Genomic DNA, 24,408 nt, shown 5'->3' with positions numbered 1-24,408 from the left:
AAGTCAGGACAAACCACCCCTTGCGCATGCGCAGTGTCATTCAGTCGGACGTCTGTAAACAAAAACTTCAGTTGAGAGCGACAACTCAGTCCGCGCGCTGGTTAATATTAACGAATTATGAACAAACTGCGATTATAATTAAATTAGCTTGACACGGCAACTTATATGTTACTTCTGTTGGTAGGCTTTAACTGGACACTGACGGTAAGTTGACTCAAAGTAGGTTTATAAAAAACTAATAAACGGTTACAGATGACGTCATCGTTTTAAAAAATATATACAGTTTTACAGTTTTATACAGTCATATTTTGTCTAACTTGTTTTTTTTTTCATTATCATACAGCAAAATGTTGAGTTTCTTTGGACTTCGAAAGGACTCCAAAAAGTCTCCACAGTCAGAGAGAGAGACTGATGGGTTTGTCATTGTTGGTGAGTAAAAAAACAAATGAACAAACAAACAGAGAGCAGCAAAAGAACATGTGATTGTCTGAGTGTATGTACTGTGGAGCTGTATGCATCACTAATGGCAATAGAATGACGTCACTGAAATGTAGTGCCTTAAAATCATTAGTACAGGATCTTTGTGTATGAACCCTTGTTCTTTAACTCAAGAATAATCAGCCAAGGTAATTAGGAAAATGTCTCGTTCCTGTGGGTCCAAACCCATTCGGGTATCCGTGGAAACGAGAGAGCAGACAAGTTTGCAAAAAAAAAAAAAGAGGCAACCAAAAAGAAGGATGTTGAGATCAAAATCAAAATTGTCAGACGGAAAAGATAAAACAACCGTGACGACAGAAGTGGGATAATAAACCAAAAGCGAGAAATTTGCTTTCAATACAGAACAACGTAAATGCTATGAGGAAGAGGAAAAAATCTGATTAATAAATCAACACATCGATTAAGCCATTAATTAGTAGACTAAAAATTCGACATAGTAACTTTAACAGCCACTCTCTTTATACTAGGTGAACACCCTATGTGAGAAATGTCATGAAAGTGAGACCGTTGAGCATGTTCTGCTCTTGTGCAGGAAATACAGGCTAGATATGGTGGCACAGCTCCAAGAACTTGGGAGTGTACACACAAGGAAGGTAAGTAGGAGGAAAGAAGGATTTAATGTTGCTTTTTGAGGAAGACTGGACTGAAAAGTTGGCTCTAAAGGACAGGAAAGCTGAGGGAGAGAAAGAGAGAGATCTATGGCGGTGATGCAACCCACTGATGCTGAGTGGTACCGAAAGGGAAACGTGTCAAAAAGAAAGTGTGTATAAAAATATCGAATGAAAAGTCAAGACAAGATCAGGGAAGGACGTGTTGGACGTTTTAAAAAAGGCTGTTAAGAAGCATTTAAGATGAGGGAGAATGAGGCCTGCTGTTGGCGGTAATGTAACCTTATTTACTGGATTCCAACCGCCGATAAACAACAAAGAAGATGGAGGAAAAACAAACAACAAACAAAACAACACCACTTTCAATAATGCCTAATTACCAAATGGCGTCAGAGTTTAAACAAGTGCAGAACAAGACAGAATTGACGTTCATCAGAACAATCTTTTTTCGAATTGATGACAATTCTGTCAGAAAAATTTAAAACAAAATCAGAGTTTGGGTCTGAGGAATCGTTAACAGGACAGAAATAAATAAAAGCTTTATCAGGATGTAAATCTAGTTCTTCTTCTTTGTTGTTTAACAGCAGTTTGAATCCATTACCGCCAGCTCTATAAAGCCGTAACTAAAAGTTTTGAGTATGACACAAATATTAATTTTAGTGTTTTTAGACCTTTTTTTTCAGGTTTACTGAAGTATAATCACAAGTATTTAATAAGTCTGAAAGGCTTTTAATAACAGTTACATTACGTTTATGCAAAAAGTCAATATTTGCAGTGTTGACCCTTCTTTTAAAAGACCTCTTCAGTTTGCCCTGGGGTTCTGTCAATCAACTTCTGGACCACATCCTGACTGATGGCAGTTTATACTCGCATGATCACTGCTTGGTGTTTGTCAGAATTTGTGGGTTTTTGTTTGTTTACCCACCTCTTGAGGATTACCCTGAAGAAAAAACCCTGATGGAAGCACTCCAAGTCATTTGGAAACGAAGGTGGTCAGGAATTAAAACAAATATGACGATGAGGATCATTTTGTCAACAGTAACAATAACAGATAATGGATTTTACTGTGATTAAATTTAACTAAGTTATAAGCTTCTCTACCCCAAGACATCCGCAATATTGTAAAGTTGGAAAGCAACATGGGATTACATTGTGGTCACATTTTGTTGTAGAAACCTTTGCATGAAATACAAGATGTTACACTTGTGTTGTTTCTGCGCTTGCACCCGAACAGCCTGTTTTCATGCAATATGTGACCGACCCAAATTTCCTTCCTCCCTTCCCTCCCCGCGCTTCTGAAATCTTATGTCTTATGAAATACCGTATTGACATTATCACACACACTGTTTGAGAATAAAGAAAACGGATATGGTCACTTTTCTTCTCTAAAACACAAAGCTCTGAATCACGTCTTCAAAAGAAAGGAGTCAGATTTCACCCGATTGTGACGAGTCTGGATAAAGTCTCGGATTCGGACGCGGATCGGGTTGTAGTCTTGGTGATGGCACAGGCTCCTGGGCGACGGTTTCGCCTCCGCCGAGGCGACATACTGACGTGGTGCACAAACAGGTAAAGGGGTGTTCCTAGACTACGGCGCGCCCCGGAGACTAATGTGTTCCCGCAGGACGCCCTCGTGGTGGTGTTTCAGGCGTGTGCGGGAACCGGCTAAACAGATAGCGCTCTGTGTGAGGCAGCACGTATTATCAGAGGAGAACAGAACAAGAGTGTTTTTTTTTTTTCCCAGAACAGATGGATTCTAATCTAAACTAATGGATTTCTATAAAAATTTAAAAAGTATATACAGTATCTAATAACAGAATAGAATAGTAGATAATAGTTTAAAAAAAATACCCTAGTATAGTTGTAGTATTTATATTTTAAAATTGTCCCAGTGCTACCGTCAGCTCTTTACAGCCGGACGTTTCTCATGACATGGGTTCTGCCGCATCGTCCTCCTCTGTGATGATCAAGCTGACAGGCAAGTGATCCACACCAGAACTTTGGGGGGGCGTGTCTTCAGCTGTGCTACAGTACTTACAACCGTATCTGACCTTTCTGTGCATTTCTTCATTTTTAACCACATTCATTTGTGACGTGAATCATTCCTTAGTTACAGGATTATCAGGCGGCGCGTTCTTGTCACATGACTCAATCATGGGTTTCTTTTCATTTATGGTTAAAACCGTAGCTTTAACAAGTTGTGAGGGGCGTTTAAGTCAAACCGGGACTTGTGATGAAATTCATGGTGAATTAAAGCGTGAACGGTGCAAAAGTTTTAAAGAAGGTCGTACAAGGTGGCTTGGATCCGCCATTGCAGTCGTTCCCGTGAACATTCAGCCAGTGGAACACGCCTGATTCTTGTACACACAAACATTGACCAACACCACTTGCACATTACAGGAACTCGGCTGGGCGTTATCGCCACGTCCCCCGTACAGTCCCGACCTCGCTCCAAGCCATTTCCACATGTTCGGACCATTAAAAAAGTTCCTGGGAGGCCGGCGTTTTTAAAACTGAAGCAGGCAGTCCGATCGTGGCTTCGGTGTACTGAGAAAACCTTCTACCTTGATGGTGTCCAAGCACCAGTGAAACACTTTGGACTGTGTTCTGTTATTCTGTGAAACCAAAAGTCCCGGTTTGACTTGAACGCCCCCTCGTACGTATGCAGCATGTCGGATATCATATATGACCTCAAAAGTAAATTTTCCTCGTTAACCTGATCGAGGAAAAAATTTGGAGAAAACTTTATATATATATATATATATATATATATATATATAAATTCGTAAATTCGTGTTTAGTAAAGTGTGTATTTGCTTGTGTGTGTGTGTGTGCATTGTTTGCAGCTGACATTTTCACGAGCAGATGCTCTCTTGACCACAGTGTGCAAGCTAAAGTCACAAACAGCTGTGCTTTTTCTTCTGAGGTTTGATCTGCTTTAGCTCTGTGCTGTCAGACTTCCCGCATCAGATAAACAAATGTAAATATCAGTGTTTATTTTATACAATGAAGTTAGAAAAAAAAGACCTTTATGGTAGTGAAACACAACATAAAACATGACAATTTTAAATAATTCCATGAAGAAACTCTCAAAAACAATTCTTGGTGTATTTAGTGTCATTTGCAGTCTTTAGTTTCATTGTTATGCACGTGACACATTTTAAAAAGCTATCTTGCATCTAGTTAAAAATCCTCAGCTTCAACTTTAAGCAGTGTTAAGTGCTTGTTTCATGCCCATGGGAGACACGTGGGCGTGTGTTTCTTTCCTTTTTTGGGGGGGTTTCCATTTATTTTCTGCAGCTAATGACACCAGGGTCTCGTGAGATTAGCCGCTTGTGACGAGATCAAACTCGGGATAATTTGCGTCTGGTTTCTGAGTCAGTGCGTGTTGAGCCTCTGGAGGTCGGGGTCTGTCTGGGAAAAAATCAGAAGCCCCAAGTCTGTAAAAGTAAAGACTCTCTGTTTATAGCCTCATGTGTTGTTTTTGAAAGGCCCAGAGCTGATTTATCGGGTGCGTTATTTATTGTATTGCGTTATTATTTGAAGTGTTTGTATGTGTACATATCTTTGTGTGTAATTTTTCAACCAGTTCTTCTTGCTGACGGATACGATTTCCAACTTTTGTTAAAGGTCCCGTAATTTCCAATTTCTTTATCAAGTTTACAAAGATCTTAGAGCCCCACCAGTGTGTGTGTGTGTTTCTTCCTCCATCTGCTCAGATAATGCAATTTTTTTATACCTCAGAACTCCTCCTCCGAATGCGCTGGTTCATTGTGAGTGTGAATGAGCCAACACTGAGCCACGCCCCTTCAGAGAGCCCGCAGAGCTGAGCAACAAGATAGTGGGGCGGAGGTTCTTATATGATGGCAGATTAGGGGGGATAAACTAATTGACTTGGTTATACCAAAAGTGGGCAAATATTCTTTTTATTTATTTATTTACGTTTAGTCCCTGACTTACGAACGAGATCCGTTCCAAGAGCACGTCCGTAAGTCGGATTTGTTCTTAAAACCGACAAAGTCAGCCTCTCAGTTCCTAGGGTCACATGACCCTAGCATGCATGTAAAGCATTGGTCTATGATGTCATAGCTTTTCATGTCCAGGAATCTTCATGTCTTGGAGAGTGAAATTAGACACAGAAGGAATAACATCACTTCTCTTGGCTGATTAGCTTCCCTTCGCTGCATTTGAGCCTGTGAGCCCACATATGCAGAAGCGGGCGGATAGCGCTCTCCTCCTTTACTCTGACACAGCATAAGCACCTACTTGATTTGTGTGGGTTTTACATAAAGGACTTTCTCACCGTCTTTTGTTCTCCAGGAGAGACGGCGGAGGAACAAAGGGAAAGACGCCAATCCAGGAGCACAACAACACAATTAGCCACCAATGTCATTGTACAGCCATCTAAGGTGAGCTGTTTGCATTTGTTTAGGTTTGTTCATGAATTATATCCTGATACTAATGTATTTTATTCTACACAAGGGTAAAAACATTAGCTATTAGTCTTAGTACTAGGTTATAAAACAGAAAGTAAAAATTGAGATATTGCAGTTTTCTCAAAAATGTAAAAAAAAAAAAAACTGAGCATTTGATTTGTTGGCGTGAAGGGTTTAAGCTTCATAGACAAACCGGTAAAAGCCCTACGTCTTTCATTCTTCAGCTAACACCTGCTGAAACATGATCTGGCATTGTTTGCGTACTTATGTGCGTGCTTTATGTACACATGGAGGATTTAAAGTCCACTAGCTGGCACATTAGCATTTATATTTAGAGCACTGTGCAAAAGCTGTGTTTTTTGTGCCAGAAACATTCCTATGGATTTTTTATTATTATTATTATTTTTTAGAACTTTGTTATTGAGTCAGTACAAAATAATTTTTAAACTAGACTAAACCTAATTTAAAAGTTACAGTAAAATATTTGTATGCCAGAAAACAAAGCAAATTATCCAAGTGTATACTTTTTAAACAAAAAAGCAAAGGTAAAATAGATGCATGCAAAAAAGATGCGACAGTCCTTAGAAAACTGTGTCTGGTTATGCAGGATGCTTAGTAAAACTTAATAGCTAAGTTCCTTATAAAACTGCACAAACTGTACCCGAGTCTAAAGTCCTCAAAGCGATGTCACAAAAATACTGACTTCTTTTCATTACTTACTGTTTACCGGCTTTAAAGTTGTTTTTTGTTTGTCCTTTTTTTTTAAAGACATCCCTGCTCTTTTTTTAGCATTTATTTGTTGAATGTGCCTAAGACTTTTGCACAGTACTGTATGTTTAGAGATTTTGTGTACAGATACAGTACATTGAACAGTTTTATGTTAAAATAACATTAAAAACTAAAAACATTTTTTTTTCTACACATAAAGAAAGCAAGTATAATCCAAGGTTAGAAAGTAAGTTAGTATTTTTGTTTAGGGTTTTGTATGCTTGCTACATATTTAAAAGCACCAATAATGATACTAAATATTGTAATTTGTTATTATGAACCTACCGAACATACACTAAATGGACAAATGTATTTTGGCCAAACCTACACTAACATTGTATCGATTACATATACAAGTCATCCCCGACTTACAAACAAGTTCCGTTCCAGGAGCATGTTCGTAAGTCAGATTTGTTTTCAAGTCAGACAGAGCGAGTCTTGTATGCCTTTGACACAAATACAATGTAAGGCATACCAATCCACTTGAGTTAATCTCTGTCTTCTTTCCCCCCAAACAATGTAACTGCGCCTAAGGAGGACTTAATCACAATTGTTGTCCCTGCACTTTTAAATTGTGAGGGGAATCCCGGACAACATTTTTTTTTTCTCTGAGCTGTTTTCCACTGTGTTGGACTGTAAACTCTGTTTTGCTGAGGAAAATAGGATTATTCACCATCAGGACAGCTTCACAGAGCAGCCATCTGTATCTGGTGCACTGCAGTGTCTATTTTTTGTACTTCTGTGATTTGTTCGCATCTAAGAATGCTCGTAGAGCCTTGGTTTGTTCATATGTGTGGAAATTCGTAACTTGAATGTTTGCAAGTCGTGGACTACGTGTCCTTCAATATGGAGTTCTAGGTCTCCACATTGGTTTTGGTTTTCCAATCTTCTTGGAAGGCTGTCTACAAGATTTTGGAGTTTCTGTGGGAAAACACCTGAGTTCAATAATTAACAAGTTTGTCCACATAGTGTATTAAACTTTGAGCACCCAATCAAATCCAACCACAGTGGAAACACCAGGAGTCAAAAGCGAGCGAGTGTTATAGAGGAAATAAAATGACTAATTGCTATTTAGATTTGTTGGTTTCACAGTCTAGAGCTTAGAAGCACTTTGTCTACAGCGAAAATGTAGGAATTTTATTATTTTTTTTTTTTGGAAACACCCTGTTTCTATGACGGAGTATTAGGGCCAATATGTGATATACGGGAAGGCGCACAGAATTTCCGAGTTTAAAACTTAGAAGTTTCAAGTTGTAAGTCGTAATTTCCAAGATGAAAACTCAAAAATCTGTGTAGAATTTTTTTTTATCAGGGAAGGAACCCGTATATGCAAGTGTTTAGAAGAAAATACCATACTGACTTGGATGACGACTGCCCTTGTTTATCATGAACAACAATGGACAGATTATTAAGGTCATCACTGGTTACATCAACATGCAATACAAAGGGATTTGTGGTATGTACATGTTATTAAATTAAATTAATCAATCCTCATGGTGTGGACCTGGCAACGTCTACAATACAAAAGGGTATAATTCTCTTTGGCATATGGAATCTTATGACATATCGTTTCAATCGTTTTGTTGAATGCATGGAAGCTTGTACAACAAATAATGACCCCAAGGTTATGACTGATTGCTGTTGGCCTTAATACTCCATCGTAGATAACCTTGCATCTGTCCATGGCACTGTAGTTCCTGATAAACTAAGGCAATCACCTCATCAAAGTCAGTATGGTGTTTTCTTCCAAACAGGCTTAGCTTACAGGAATAAAATAACAATTATTTCCTTGTTGCTAAATCCAAGGTAAAAGTTTGATTAGATCTTCCATTTCAGGCATAATGCAAAACAAGTGATGTCTGCCCAACCTTGTAAAGTGTATATGCGGTTTCCTTCCTTGATAGAAAAAACCCTGCACAGATTTTTGAGTTTTAAAAATGAAATTCTATTTGTTTTTATCTTGAAACTTTCGAGTTTTTATTTTAAATCTTTCGAGTTTTCATCTCAAAACTTTCGACTTACAACTTAAAACTTCTGAGTTTTCAACTCGGAAATTCCCTGCCCCTCTCCCTCCAACTCTTTTTTTTTTTAAATTATTTTTCTTTTATCTCATATTGGCCCTAATACTCTGTCGTATTGTTTCTCTGTGAACCGCAATGCAAAAATTTATTACCCCTAGATTAATTACTTGAGCCCAGTGAAGTTTCTCACTCGCCCCGACTCGGATTACGCTGTCGAAAAGCTGTTAAACTTATTTTACGACATCCCGAACTGAGCTTATATGCAATGATCCACTGTTATAAACCAATAAACTTGGTTTATTCATCAAGATGTTGTGAGTGTAACAAGTGAGTCTTACATCTCAAAGTTCTCATTTTCAGCTGAGCTGCAGCAGAAATAACTACAACAGGTTATGTTTGTTTTTTGTCCTGTGCGAGTTGAACAATTGATTTTGACAATCGTTTTCAAATAATGTTTTAACCGTATACAACCTGCCTTCGAGTGCCACACATGTCTCTTAAACCGATTATTTAAATAGCGACGATCTTGAGAGCTGGTTGTGACGTCTCCCAGCTCAGGTCTGTACACGCACTGGAAAATGAAAGAGAGAAAGGAAAAAGGCAAGGCTGGTTCTGTTGCGTGGGTAGCAGGTCCCCGGTTACAGACCCGAAATCAGTGGGAGGCACATGGCACCGTTTTCTCTCCGCGCCGTTCCCAAGGCCATATGGCTGATGCAAAATAGCCAGTCACATGCTTTGTGATTTTTTCTTTTTCTTTTTCTTTTTTTTTTTACTATATACTGCAGCAGGGTTTTGTCTGTATTGTGCAAATTATAAGGTTTTAATGGTAGCCAAGATGCTGCAGAGCAGATGTGTGTGTGTGTGTGTGTGTGTGTGTGTGTGTGTAAGGGGCAAGCTGAGGCTGAGGAGTGTGTGGTTGCTTGGCAGCATGCACTAACCAGAACAGATTGTTTATGCCACAGAAAGGTTTAAAAAAAAAAAAAGGTAGTAGTAAGATAATCTCACCCAGTCATTCCGAGAGCTGATAAATCCTTTCAGGTGAATTCAGGTTTATTTCAATTCTATAAAACTTTAATTTTATTGCTATTGATAATATTGATATTATTTAATATTACTCTTACTTAAAAAAACTTTAGACTTTTTTGCATTTGTTGAATTCTACATTTATTAAGTTGTTTTTATCTGTCTGATTTATTTGAAAGCATTTTTGCTACATATTAATGTTTATGCGATATACTGTATATGTAGATCGTAATAGTTTATTATATAATCTTTAATCTTCTCACTCCTTCATGTATGCTGCTTATAGCGTATCTGTTAGTATATTATAACAATTAAATGTTATACAAATTAACAATATTTTGGGGGGATTATGCAGTTTTAAGAAATGAATCATTGACAAAACGGTGTGATGTACATAACATAAAATACACCATTTTTTCCCTCTCATACCTCAGCTGTGCAACAATGAAATGTTAATATTATTATTTTATTGTTTAAAATATATTATTAAAGGGCAGGTCATCTTCTCATCGGTTTATAAGTGGAACACCTGCGAAGCACGTTAGTTCCCGTTTCCACTCGGCAGCAATAAACAGTCGTTCCTTCACCAATTTCTCTTTTAGTTCTCTTGTGTTTAATAAACTCGTTACTAGGAAAGCGCAAAGTTCTAAGGGCTTTCACACGGTGCACAACTTAATAAGTCTTACACAGCACTGACACTGGAGACGCCTTCACACAAACGTCTTAAAACCTCTCCATGTCAATGAGTTTCCACTTTCTCAAACAGCAACACATTTTAAAAATCCTGCTATTCATCATCGATTAAATAGAGCTTCCATTATTCTTTCATATACAGTACCGTGCAAAAGTCTTGACACCCCCTCAATACCCCCCCCCCCCCAAGTCTTCTTATTAAATGTTATGAAATATGTAGATTAACTTAAAGAAATGGGAACAATTGTTTTACAGCAAAGCCCCTGAGGATAGAATTTAAAACTTGTTTGTTTTTTTTTACTTGATTTATGTCTCAACCTCAGCAGCGACCTCATTTCCCCTCTCGTCAGTTCCAACCACTCAGCATTCAGCATAACCGGTATACTAGTCACCGGCCTGATCATCTGTCATCATCTGCACCTGTTTCTCACTGGTTCATGCCTTACATTAGATGTTTGTTTAAGCTTGAACGATTCATAGGTCACTGTATAGTTTAACAAACAAAAAGTACTTCAGGAAGCCTGGAGAAACTCTGCCTTAACACTACATTAACAATACAATAACGTCTGACTCTTTGCAAGCAAAAACATGAAGAAATAAGAAGAGTCAAGACTTTTGCACAGTGTACTGAATATGTCTGGAGAGCGAGTGTGTATCTAAGAAAGGTTGGGCCCTTTCGTCTACCAAATCCACCCCACCCTAACCCACATACACAAAACAGAATAATAACAAATTGATCGTTTGAAATAGTTTTCTATGCAAACTTTTTAATTGTACGGTAAGTTTGTAAGTATTTGTATTTATTATGCGACCTGTGGATGTTGGACACTAAGCACTACAGTATGTAGAGGTCACAGGTCTTGGCAAGATGGCCAAGATGGCTTTAGACTTAAATGTACAGGTTATGTCAGCGTTACATGACGATAACTAAAGCGTAGTCGCTACTAATCCATGGGAAACCATCATCGGTCTTTTTGATGACTACTATGATGGTCTACTATGAGTGAGCAAAGCCTGTATAGTATAAGTGTTGCTACAATTCTTAGATAAACGAGATCATTCCTCCTCATCACTTTCACCAGTAACCTTGAAAAGGGGTGATTCTGATGTAACTTATGTTTTTACGAAGTAGCAATCAGGAGTCACCACAGCTAATTTTCACCTTTGTGGATTTTTGACACAGGATTTTAAACTACCCGCCCTTCCTGAACACAACCTATTTTTATTTGGCGTTAACTGGGATTAATGGTGCCCCGCGGCTGGGTGTGGGACGTTGGAAGGGGCGCCAAGATGGCCCGCCCAACCGGCCGGCGCAAAGCCTACCACTAAGCCACCAATGCCGTTGGGTTTTTGATGAAGTACACTTGAGTGTTTTATTTTTTATCACACTTGAGAGAAGTTATCTGAATTTATTTGGGAGTGTCTATAAATAAGTAAGAGGCTCATCCAAACACAAACAAGCATTCCAGATTATACAGGAGTTTTCCCAAACGTGCAGTAATTTATATTTTAAACGCATTTACTATATTAGCTTACTAAAAATATGTGATAGGAACAAACCCTAATAGCTAACATTTTAACTGCGAAAAATTAATGGATGTGCATGTGGATGCTGATCAGTCATTTCAGTAACATTAATCAATGTTATTTTCTCTCGTTAATTCTGCAAAAGAAAAAAAAATGAAATGAAAACGATGAGCACAGTACCTTCTGTTATGTGTTACGGCCATGTTGACGATCCGTCTCGATCAGCCTCCAAGAACTCATCTACTTCCACTTAAGTTAATAAAACACTGGAATGATGAAGGGATGGGGACGTGGATGAGGGAATGTTTAATAAAGTACTGGAACAGAGCCAGTATAACTGGCCACCTGCCCTGGAAAATGTAACAAAAGTGAACAGATCTCCCAGATACAATGTTTTTTTGGGCAGTTTTTAATAGTTTTTTTTTTTGTTGATTTATGTTGGACCAGTGAGTAACATAATGATAGAATTGAGTGACATATGGTACAATAATGTAACATAATGATAGGGATATTATAAACTATTTAATAGTTAAATCAAAGGCGGCTAGGTGGCTTACTGGTTAGCGCTGTCACCTTGCACCGCCAGCATCTGAGTTCGATTCCCGCCTTGGGTCTATGTACATGGAGTGTGCATATTCTCCCTGTGCTTGATGGTTTCCTCCAGGTTGCTCCAGTTTCCTCCCACAGTCAAAAGACATGCAGATTAAGAGCTAATTGGTGTTCCCAAACTTTTGTTTTAATGTTAAATACATTAAATGGGGTCAAATATAAATATAAATTAATGGCACACCATTGTTTATTTGAAGGGAAGTGGAATAAAACATGTTAAGTCATGGTAACAGTAACCAGTTCCTTACCGGGGAAAAAAATACTGTCTCTATATGCTTGTGTCTTAAAGTAAATATTTCCCCGCCGTAGAGTATGAGCAGCCCTGCTTCAGTTTCTAAACCATCTTTCATGAGCATTAAACCGAAATATATTAAATAAACTTGTTACCCTGGAAGTCACTTTCCCAGCTGTAACATTTCCCTGTTTGTTTTCTTAGCTCTACAATCCAGCGCCGCTCCAGACTATGCAAGCCGTCGCATCTCCTCCGATGTCCCCTACCTCGGTACCCTCTGCAGAACCGGAGGTCACAGACGCCGTCCAAGGTCACGCGGAGCTTCTCGGAGACATCCCCTTCACCTTAGCGCCTCACGTCCTCGCCATGCAGGCCGGCATGTCCCGGCTTCCCGACATCAACCTGCCCCGAGACATCAATGAGAACCTGGCCAGCTTCTGCTACGACTTCTCTCTGGAGAACTCGGTGCTGTGCGACATGTGACCTAGAAAAAACCCTCAGATTTTTAAAGAGTCAGGGTTTACATGTCAGGAACACGAGACGGCCAAGCGGTTACTGGTATTACAGAGGTTTCTCAGGACAGAGCGGTATTTTAGTGAATTAAACGAAGTGAGATCACAATCAATACTTGCCTGTTTTTCTGTCATTTAAAGCAACACCGTCACTGTTTTTTCATACACATCATACTGTAGCATGCGTTCGATCCGCTCTCTTGTCTTCACCTCTTTTTCATTTTTCGTCTCACAGACGTTTGCATGTTTTCATCTTATTTAATGCTCTTTTTCACAGATATCTTAATCCTGTGAAATTTATTGTAACAGTTGAAGATGTACAGTATATGGCAAATCCATATTAAGGCATGACATCATGTTTAATGTTAAATTCTGAATTTAAAATGCCATGACATCATGTGGTGTGACTCTAAATTGTAGAGACCCACTGGAGCAGGTTGTGTTAGAATTTTTACAAAAGGCTTGTTTTTTTTTATTATTATTGATCACCTTTTTTGAGGCTTTATACACACACACACACACACATATATATATATATATATATATATATATATATATATATATATATATATATACATTTCTGAACATAATTTCATTGAAACACCTGCTGCTATTTCTATGCTGCACTTCTAGAAAGATCTAGAACATGACAAAGATAATTGTGTAATTGATTACTGGTTTTGGTTTCGTTGGTGTTTTATTATTATTATTATTATTATTATTATTATTTATCTGCACCTTTGCCTTTTTGGTTTAAAAAAGAAAGAAAGATGGACATAAATCCCTGACAAATCCTCCAAACCATTTGCTTCTTTGTTTAGCGACGATGCATAAAGTAATAGCTGTTAGAATCCGAGTCTTGATTGTTGTTTCACCTTTTTAAAAAGAAAAGTTTTTTTTCTCCTAAATGATGAATTTTTCATCTAGCCGAATGTAGTACCTATAGTTTGCTTTTTAAGCTAAAGGTACAAGGCTAATGTAGGTAGCACACCAAATTGGCGTTCATTTTAATGTCCCTAAAGTTTTGTGTTACAATAAAGTAATGTAATGGAAATCAATTCCAGCTTCTTCTTTTTTTGGTGTGTGTTTAAATCTTTAAGTTTCCTCTGAAATACTGAACAAATCAACGATTTAGACATCATACCAAAATTGTAGCTTAACATTACTTGTTGTCTGTATTAGCCTCCGCAAAACAAAAGAAGCAAACATCAGACATTTGAAATATGTGTCATCGATTACATTCAGGTTTAGAGAAAAAAAATTTTTTTGTTTGTTTTTCAATTAAAATGGAAAACGTTGCAAGTTAAAAATGTATTGTGTGCATGTTTCTCTCGGTTTTTTAACCTTTTTTTCTTTTTTAATTTTCAGAGAGTGCCAATGATTCTGTATTTAACACTCTTTGAATAAAGACGTTTTGGTGTTTTGTATGTTGTGGAACCGTCTTACCGGTTGGTCTTCATTGTTTGATTTGTGTGTGTGTGTGTGAGTGGGTGTGTGTGTGTTTCTCCACCTCATTTCTCACTGATACTGATAAAGATGTTCACACGAGCCAAATTTTCTCTGCAGTCAACTGATAAAACTGATAATAATGTTGCGCCACCTAAACATCTTTAAAACAAATATGTGTTCACTGGTCTCTCTTTACACTATGAACACGTCGGGCAATGAAAGACGTTTATAGTACGGTACAGTAAGGTAAAAGATGGCAAATGGTGTAATGTATAGTGTGGTAAAAATAAATACTACAAAGTTTTACTCAATAGTCCAAATCAGTACCAGAAACTGAGACAAACTAACTTTTTGCTCATACAGAAATTTTGAAGAATTTTTTTAATTTGTTATTTCCAAGAAAATTCCGAAAAGCTGTGTGTGTGTGTGTGTTTAGTTGACTTTGTTTAAAACTGTTCACTAGACTGATCTTGAGGATTGATTTTTCCAAATTGAGGTTTGAAAAAGTTGAATTGCACACACGCGAATAAACAAAGTAAAAGTCACTAATCTGTAAATATTTACATCAACAGTTATTCTAGGGAATCAAACTACAGGGATCACAAACGCTTGTGCATTTTTGTACATGTACGCAATGCCATTATTTTTGCACTGCTATGGAACCAAAATGCTTTTCTAACAGTCATCAGGATGACTAATAAATGATGAATATTTTTAAACAAGCGCAATGACATTAATATAATACTATGTTTTAATTAATTAATTGTTTAATTTGATTGATTGATTGATTTTAAATGCCAGTGATCCATCTGAAAAGCAAAAGAGCTGCCTCTTACATTCTTAGATTTGACTCACTGACTGAAAAGTGCAGGAAACCCAAGATGTAACTCTACTGCAATCTCTCACACACACACACACACACACGCACAAAACCTCTACGATTGCTAAATTAAAGTTAAGGAAATGATGTGTAGCTGTGACCTTCATTTGATAATTAAATGCCCCGCCCACTCGCGCTCTCTATATAGCAACGCCCATTCGCTCCTTATATGGCGGCGCCCCGCCCACCGGCTCTCAAGCTCTGTTTGTAGTTGCCGCTATAGTTTCTGTCACTTGCAGCAACTTAAATGCTGGAAGCAAGTCGACCCTGAGAGATTTTTTATTTTATTTTATTTTGTACCTTTAATTTTTGTTTGTTTGTTTCATGTATCTCGCACCAAGAACTTTAGGATCAGTATAATTTTATTACTTTTTTTTTTTTTTGCAACTTTTTTTTTTCATTGGAGCTGGCAGTGAAGAATGAAGAATAAGAAAGAGGAAACTGAGTGAAAACACGCATATGAGGGGGAAATAGCTAACTTAAGCGTACCAAAAATATTTCATTTATATGTATTTGGAAGTTTTGCACTTTTTTTAATATCTCTCAGGTGTCTTTCGTTTTTATACCTTATTATTGCACTTTGAATAGCTCTCAGGTATCTGTGCTTTATATACTGTATATACTGCATTGTTGCACTGTTAACATGGCTCATTCATTTATATACTGTATATACTTATATACTTATATCTTTGCTTTATATACTTTGTTGTTGCACTGTGAATATCTCACAGGTATCTTTAATTAATTAATTACCCAGCAACGCAAGTTGTAAAAAACAAGCTTTTATATATATTGGATCCTTTCAGGATCAAATCATGTCATCTTCATCACCATCATCATGCAGCTCGAGCCATCTTCAGCAGCAGAGGGCTAGGGGCAGCACGGGATCCCCCACCATCTCTTCATCGTCATCATCATCCTCTTCCTCATCCTCATCCTCAGTGGTTAACGGGGCGAGGCGGTTGCTGCAGCCAGTCCGTGCCACAGTGCCGTACCAGCTGCTGCGCGGGAGCCGCCGCTCCTCTCCCTCCTCCTCCTCCTCCTCCTGTTCTTCTTCTTCCTCCTCCTCATCGTGTGCGTCAGCCGGGGGCGACGTCGCAGCACCGAGAGCGCCCGGTGCCGCCGCCGCCGCGAGCCCGACGCGAGTCGTAGTAGGAGCCGGAGTGACGCCGCTCGCGCGCGCGCCTGCACACGGAAGCGGCCACCACGGCTCCGCGGACTCCGCCGCGCTGACCGCGCGCTCCCCGCCGCCCGAGCTCGGCCGAGGCTCACCGGAGCGGCGCGCCGCCGAGTCACCTGCTCTCCGAGGTAACGCTCCTCTCCGCTCCTTTACTTATTTATTTAGTATCACGAGCGGTTCTCCCCCCCCCCCAGTGCGCTATTATTATTATTATTATTATTATTATTATTATTATTGTGTAAATCCGTCATCACGTATTATTTTTTCCCCTCTGGATTGGATTTTCCATTCGGTGTGTGTGTGTGTGTGTGTAAATATATATTTATATGTGTGTGTTTTCTGTTTTTGTTTGCTTTTTCGCATTAGCACCAAAACGCTCGCTCATCCTCTTCCTCATCATCATCATCATCATTATTATTATTATTATTATTATACTCCTTATAATAATCCTCCAGCCGCCGAATGTCTCTCTATCCAATCTCTGTAGAGCTGTAGTGGTGTAGGGCTGGCTAAGCTAGCTTTAGCGTTAGCCATGTAAACATTAGCACCTCTCCTGACTTTGCTGAGTAATTATTAATTAAATACGGAGCGTCCGGTGACGCGCAGCGCGCGCTGCGTCTGCGTGGACCCGAGGCTCGAGACCCGCACGCGGACCCAGGAGCGATCGTTATTAAACGAGAAACGACGCTGCTGTTGCGCCAGGAATGAGAAACAGACAGGGAGAAAAAACAAGGCCTGTTCTGTGCTGCATATTGCATTTCATGCAACCTTTAAAAAAAATTACAAATTAAAAAAAAAAAAAATCATCATCATGGCCTTATTGGTTTGTGCTTGTTTTATTATCGTCATGCTGAAAAACATACATTAAAAAGCATGACATGCATGTATCATCCTGAGCCCGGCCCATTTGCAAGCTGCCTCCTAATGATGCAGTGCTTAGCTGCTCCTGTGAAAGGTGAACTCAAAGTGTGTGACATCATCTTTCATCAAGTCCTAAAATAAACCACCAGATAGGCTGGCTGCGTGCATGTTTATATAACAACATGCATGCTTGTTTTTTTTTTCTTTTTTCTTTTTTTTTTAAGGACCTCTGCACAGTCATGCAAGAAGTAAATACTACGGTTATGATAAAGCGTATGTGTTTGATGTGTCAGATTAATACAGTAAGTCCTCAACATACGAACGAGTTCTGTTTCGAGAGTCATTTCGTACAGTAAGTCCGACAAACGTTGTCTAGGATGTTAACACGCAGTGTAAAACTAACATGTTCCATGATCTTGTCCTTGTTCTTTATGATTGCCGATGGTTCATGTTCGTTCGTTCTCTCAATTATTTTCCGCTTTTGTCTCCATCGTTCTTGCTTGGCGCTTTCAAGCTCATGATCCAGACATCCTGTCAAGTCAAGCTTTTATTCTCATTTCAACCATATACTTTTCAGTACACAGTGAAACGAAACTACATTCCTTCAGGATCAATCTGATACATACAACATAATTTACCAATCTAGATAAAAAAACAACAACAACTGGACGCCTAATTAGCTGACTAGCTAAGACAACAAGTGAACACCATGCATTAACAAAATTGCCTAAGAACTATATAAGACAGTGTATTAACACTATGTTGACTTTGCTTTAGCACTGTCACCTCACACCTCGGCAGTCCAGGTTCGATTCCCGCCTCGGGGTTTGTGTGTGTGTGCGCGTGTGTGCATGGAGTTTGCATGTTCTCAATGCATGTGTTTCCTGCCCTAAGTCTCCTGGAAGAGGCTCCAGGCCCCCCTGCGACCTTGTATACAGGATAAAGTGGTATAGACAATGAACTATGAGTGAATACTTTGTTGACTTTGCTTAAGCGGCTTCAAAAGGGACAACTCGGAACAGATCTTTGAACCACATGATGACATAATTCAGATGGCCCAGTTTGACCAGATCGTGTCTTTTGAATGATAAACAATCTGGCCACTTAGAAAGTCAGAAGATGATTTGGAATTTTTTTTTCTAGGTATGCTTAAGGCAGCATGGTGGCTTGGTGGTTAGCACTGTGGCCTTGCACCTCCAGGGTCGGGGTTTGATTCCCCCCTCAGGGTGTGTGTGCGTGGAGTTTGCATGTTCCACTCGTGCCTGTTGGGTTTCCTCCCACAGTCCAAAGACATGAACAAGAAATTGGTTGTAGTGGGTGAATGACAATCAGGTGTCGAGCTGGCAGTTTGACTCCTTAAGTACCTGCCACAGGAACGATAGATGCAGTATATCTCCACGGTGGGGGTACCCGTTACGCAATGTGCCGGCTGCATGTGGACAGACTAAAATATCCCTAAAAATCCCAAGGATGTGCTTAAAGAAGGATTTATGCCATGTTGGTGCACGTGTCTGGCTTTGAATGGGTCTCCTTTCTATGTGGAACTACACTGGCTGACATTAAGACTGTGTTGTGTTTCTGCATCAGAAGCGACTTTTTTTCCCCTTTATTTCTCCGCCTACTTCATGTTGAAGTATTGTACAGTACCAGTCTAAAGTTTGGAGATTTCAAAACTATGAAATAACACCACATGCAATTAGATAGTTAAGTAACAGCAACAGTCAGTTGGTATTTTAAGACATGAAGGTCAGCTGTGCTGGAAAAGTTCTTGCGAGAACAGTTTCGTGTTAAGTGAATTTGCAAAACCCATCAAGCTCCATGATGAAACTCTCTCATGAAGACCTTCCCAGGAAAGCAAGACCAGAACCCACGTCTGCTCCAGAGGAGAAGCTCATTTAGAGTCACCAGCCTCAGAAACCTCAGATTAGAGCCGTTATGTAGGATTTATAGAGCATACGTAGCAGATACATCTCAATATCAACTGTTCAAAGGAGATTATTGTTTATTTTGGATAAACTCATTTAGTACTGTTTTACAGTGTAGAAAGAAATAAAAATTAGGAAACACCACGCAATTAAAGAGGGTGTCCAAACTTTTTGACTGGTACTGTATATTTCGTGAATTGCATGGTTATAACATAGCAGGGTTTGACTTTTATCCTGATGTAATGAACTTTTTAAAGCCGATATTTATATAAAATACTACGCTGTGCAATTTTTTAAACTGGTACGGGTTTAATTATAGTTTCTCAGACTTTTTCTTCATCCTTGCTTTTCAAATTTGCAAAGAAAATATAAGAAAGATGCTTATATTTATAGTTTTTATATTAATGTGCTAGGTCTAATACATTATTGTTTATACAGTATGGTCGACTCTAATAGCACAATTATTGGAAAATAAAAAGTAACTGCTGATGTAGTAATATATTTTTTTTAATTGGGAGGATTTTCATTGAACAATTTTGGAAGGAGTGTCCAGTATCAGAGCTTTGGGTTTTCTGAGAAGGGTTTCACGTTGACATGACAAGCCTCGTTTTTATTAATGAATATAAATGTTCAGTGAAAAACAGAAGAAAAGAGGTTGCTTAGGTGTAATGTTAATTGGTACAATAATGGGACAAATTTATGGTTAAGTGCTGAGGATTAAGAGAAACTAAACACCTTGTGTAGTGCTGATAACATTCCCTGTCCGTTCTAAAAATAAAAATACAATACTGTGATCAGATCATAACCCGTAATTAAAGTTTAGCTCATTATTGTATTAGAAAGCGGTAATGTCGGTGCGCGTCAGCTGCGATGTGGAGGCGAGGTGTGTCGGGCCTCAGGGCTTCACTGTGCGCTGATTGTTTTCTTCGCGAGCGAACGTGTCGACACGTCAGAGTGTGCGCTGATGGTCAGGGTTGGCCGACTCTGAGACGCTCCCACACAAGCGCCGCAGTCGTCCCAGCGAGGGGCCCGTGTTATGTTCCGTCACGTGGTGTAGCGGGGTGACCTCATCCGAAACGGCAGACACACACTGCATCAGATCGCCTCTCACACAGTCGATACCTTTCACTCTGAGTTCCCGTGGGCACCGGGCCGCGTTTCAGCGGAAAACAGATTAGTCTGGATTTGCTCTGAAAGTATTCGTTTCTCATCACGAGTTTGTGTTTGCCCGACCCGTGCCATTATGCACTTTACTTAAGGGTTGTTTCGTGTGCTTCATGTCTTATTCTTGAGCTTTGGTTAATCTGAAATGCACTCACAAATCTACACATTCAAAAAAGAGGGTAGCACCGTAATGACTCCAATTTCATCCAGCTTTACAGTTAAAAGATAAGTACTAAAGGTGTGAAGTTGTACAGCTGAGGGTGTGTCCGAGGTGGCATGGAATCACATAGTACTAAACCTCGAACCCTTTTCCGTACATCTTGCTAAGACAGAATCATTTTCTTTTCATATATTAAACAGGGCTGATTATGATATTATTGTACACTTGTACAGTGGACACTATGCATGATGGGAGCATCGCTTCATGCGCTTCCCTTCTTACACTGACACGCCCATCACTCTGGGATATGGTCAATCTGGACTCATTAGATCACATGACCTTTGTCCATTGTTCAAGTGGTTTTCTTATGGACACTGAGCTGTTTAGTCCCAATCCTGTGAGTTATCATCACAATGTGTGTGTGTGTGTGTGTGTGTGTGTGTGTGTGTGTGTATGGAAATGCTCCCACTTTCAATATTAAACATAGCTCTGGTTTTTACTTTAGATTTTTTTTTAACATGCAGCTTCACCCAGTGTTCGAGTGATCTCCATCTTCATGATGTTTTTCCGACCACATTTCTTACACAAAGTTGACGGTTCAGCACTTTTCTTGCATATTTTGATAATGTGTTGAGTTCTCAACCCAGTTCCAGTAACCTAAAATCTCCGTAGTTGTTTTCTTTGCTTGATGTAGGCCAGTGATTTGAACATACAGAAATGGTGACTTTTTTGGGCCAGGCAGTGTATAAAAAAACGATAATAACGATAGGGATTAAGTACTAGACACCTAGACCAAACACTTAGGACAATTACAGTAAAGAATAAGCTGAGACTGAAACCTTAAATATTAAACACTAGGCACTGCTAGAAATGTTTTCTGGGGAAGAAAAACAATCCAACACAAGTAAACATGTAACACTGAACACCATAGATTAAACATTAAACACTAAGCACTAAACACCAAGCATTAAAAGAGTAAACATTAAACACTATATCATAAATGCTAAACATTACACAGTAAACACTAAGCGCTAAACACTTAACATTAAACACTGTATATAAACACTAAGCGCTAAACACTTAACATTAAAGTCTATATAAAAACTAAGCACTAAACACTTAACATTAGCGCTTAGTGTTTATATATGGTGTTTAATGTTAAGTGTTTAGCACTTAGTGTTTATATACAGTACAGCATTTAAACACTTAACATTAAACACTATATATATACACCAAGCACTAAATACTTAACATTAAAGTCTATATATAAACACTGAGCGCTAAACACTTAATGGTAAACACTGTATATAAACACTAAGCGCTAAACACTTAAAATTAAACATTGTATATAAACACTAGGCACTAAACACTTAACATTAAACACCAAACAGTATATAAACACTAAGCACTAAACACTTAACATTAAAGACTATATAAACACTAAACACTTAACATTAAAGACTATATAAACACTAAACACTTAACATTAAAGACTATATATAAACCCTAAGCACTAAACGGTACACTAAGCACTAAACGATAAATACTCAACTCATAAACCCTAAACATTACATAGTAAACACCAAGCACTAAGGACTAAACATTAGAAACCAAATACTAAACCCTAAACAGTAAATACAAAACAAAGCATTTTTTATGCTTAACATTAAACACTAAATAATTAACCCCAAGCGCTAACCCATAAACACTAAGTTTTAAACACCATGCACTGAAGTATAAACATTAAACGCTCAAGCACTAAGTGAGTAAACACTAAGCATTTAACGTTAAACATTTATCATCGAATACCGAACATTAAACCCAAAATGTTGCACTAAACAATGCACAGTAAATTCCCTCTAATCTGACATGTACCTGTAGGACCGACATTCACGCCATGTCACGGCTTCTCTCCACGCCGGCCGCTAATGCTACTCGCGCACTTGTACAGTGATTTTCCCAGAGACTTGAGTGAGGTCATTAGACTATAAATCCTACAAAAGCTCTGCTTTGCCTGATCCCTTTAGCTAACCGACTGATCGGTCCATGCGCACTCGTAATATCGTTTTCACATGTGCGGGCCTGCTGGATAATAAGGACAGAATCAATAAGCACCACAACCATGGTGAAGCTAATAGGGTGTAATTGATTAGCCCTGGTGCATTAGCATGCTTGGCTGTTGTGTCGGCTTTTCTAAAATGGATTCAAGATGCTTTTGGGCAGAAATGATTAAATTAGCAAAAAAAAAAAAAAAAAAAAACAGTTGTAAGTTGTACGTCAGGAAGATTTGAAAGCTGGTGTGTTGGAGGAGGAGATAAGAGAGCCGGAAAGACTGAAGAACCAAAGCGCCGCTGCATCGTGTAGGGTTAAATTCTACAGTCACTATCATTAGCTGAATAGCATTGTGGGTAATGTAGAGAATATCACTAATACAACCAAAGAAAGGTGTCTAGGTGTTTATACCAAACAAGTCAACTCATGATTTCATTGCAACATGAAGGCTAAGGTATAAAAATAAAAGCAACGTGTGACAAATAGCAGAACTGGCACATCATAGTGCGACTTGATGCATGAACCTTAATATTAAACACTGAATATTAAAAGTGAAAGTTACTCATTAATATCAATGCCCTTTTAGGTTAGTGTAAGGCTGGGTAATATGATGATGTAATATAGATCTTATACCACAGTACAGTTTGATGAAATATCATCGGTATTGTCATATCCTGTTATACAATTTCTAAATGTTTTTTTTTTTTTTTGAGGGAGAAAATAAGGATATTCTTGCCCACTCCATCAGGGTTTATTTATTTATTTTTTATGTCATGCTGCTATTTTGCTGCTGGACTGTTAAACACTTAAACATTATGTTATACATACTGTATATAGTATATTGCTTATTATAAAAATATTTTCACATATCAAGATACGATATACACTACATGGACAAGACTATTTGGCAAAACTTGCAATGATGTTGTCTCCAGACACATATACTTATACAATATGGAGTTGGTCTCCATTTTGCAGCTATAACAGCTTCCACTCTTCTTAAAAGCCTATCCACAAGATTTTGGAGTGTTCCTGTGGGAATCCATGCCCATTCATCTGTAGAGCATTTATGAGGTAAAACAATAATGATGGACGAAAAGGCCTGGTTTTTTGCAATCTCAGTTCCAGTTCATTCCAAAGGTGCTTGATGGGGTTGAGGTCAGGGCTCTGTGTTAGGGCCAGTCAAGTTCTTCTATCCACACCAAACCCATCAAGCCATCTTTATAGTTTTTGCTTTGTGCACTGGGACAGAGTCATGTTGGAATAGAAAAGGGCCTTTACCAAACTGTTGGAAGTATACTGTAGCATTGTCCAAGATGTCTTGGTATGCTGAAGCATTAAGATTGCCTTTTATCGGGGATCGAAACGCACAAACTATTGGCCAAATACTTTTGTCCATATAGTGTATTTGTTATACACCTCCCTTAGTTTACTGCATTAGTGTGCCATTGCCATTGGTGTTTTCTGTTTCATTCACTTTAAACGATTGTATTTGGATAATTGTATGATTAAAAATATAGACCGGTCTTGCTAATCTGCAGTCATGCCTAGTTCCTGGACGGTCTGTAGTTCTTATGCGCTGCATGTCTTCTGTTTGCACTAATGGGATGTAGCTACGTGCTGATTCACTGGTGCAGCTCGAGCGTAGCGATAGTTCTCTTTATCTGTGCGCTACCGGCACTGGATGAGCGAGGAGACTGCAGCGTGACTCTGTACCGAGCTGTTATCACACCCACTCCAGACAGAGGTTACAGTTAAGATTCTGAGCCAGTGCTCTGGAGATTATGAGTTCAGATCCCAGCACTGCCTC

The 24,408-nt window shown here is 38.8% G+C and overlaps 2 protein-coding genes across 3 annotated transcripts in view; both read left to right on the top strand.

The window, feature by feature from the left end:
- Positions 1 to 36: 36 nt before the first annotated feature.
- On the top strand, positions 37 to 13,426 carry umad1 (UBAP1-MVB12-associated (UMA) domain containing 1). Of its 2 annotated transcripts, XM_053490396.1 has the most exons (5): positions 37 to 204; positions 344 to 429; positions 1,031 to 1,091; positions 5,427 to 5,515; positions 12,620 to 13,426. In XM_053490396.1, exons 2-5 carry the CDS (start codon positions 412 to 414, stop codon positions 12,896 to 12,898), a joined length of 447 nt encoding a protein of 148 aa, XP_053346371.1. In that variant the 5' UTR covers positions 37 to 204; positions 344 to 411; the 3' UTR covers positions 12,899 to 13,426. The 2 variants fall into 2 exon arrangements, with proteins under 2 accessions (XP_053346371.1, XP_053346370.1); XM_053490395.1 differs by lacking the exon at positions 1,031 to 1,091 and having other exon boundaries at positions 12,620 to 13,425.
- Positions 13,427 to 15,466: 2,040 nt separating this feature from the next.
- Positions 15,467 to 24,408, top strand: part of glcci1a (glucocorticoid induced 1a) — a 43,654-nt gene continuing 34,712 nt past the window's right edge. The window contains exons 1-2 of the mRNA XM_053489977.1: positions 15,467 to 15,851; positions 16,063 to 16,564. Of these exons, the coding sequence (XP_053345952.1) occupies positions 16,072 to 16,564 (493 nt within the window). The 5' untranslated portion in view covers positions 15,467 to 15,851; positions 16,063 to 16,071. The remainder of the gene's footprint in view (positions 15,852 to 16,062; positions 16,565 to 24,408) is intronic.

The sequence above is a fragment of the Clarias gariepinus genome, chromosome 28, assembly GCF_024256425.1.
Source record: "Clarias gariepinus isolate MV-2021 ecotype Netherlands chromosome 28, CGAR_prim_01v2, whole genome shotgun sequence".
NCBI lineage: Eukaryota > Metazoa > Chordata > Actinopteri > Siluriformes > Clariidae > Clarias > Clarias gariepinus.
Note: the sequence above shows the minus strand (reverse complement) of the source record. Positions and strands in the feature narration are given on the sequence as shown.

What these genes read in the sequence shown, in the direction of transcription:
- umad1 (XM_053490395.1), top strand. Translation starts at nt 348, where the DNA reads ATGTTGAGTTTCTTTGGACTTCGAAAGGACTCCAAAAAGTCTCCACAG. An exon ending in TGATGGGTTTGTCATTGTTG is followed by an intron (nt 430 to 5,426) that starts GTGAGTAAAAAA and finishes TTTGTTCTCCAG; the next exon opens with GAGAGACGGCGGAGGAACAA. An exon ending in TCATTGTACAGCCATCTAAG is followed by an intron (nt 5,516 to 12,619) that starts GTGAGCTGTTTG and finishes TTGTTTTCTTAG; the next exon opens with CTCTACAATCCAGCGCCGCT.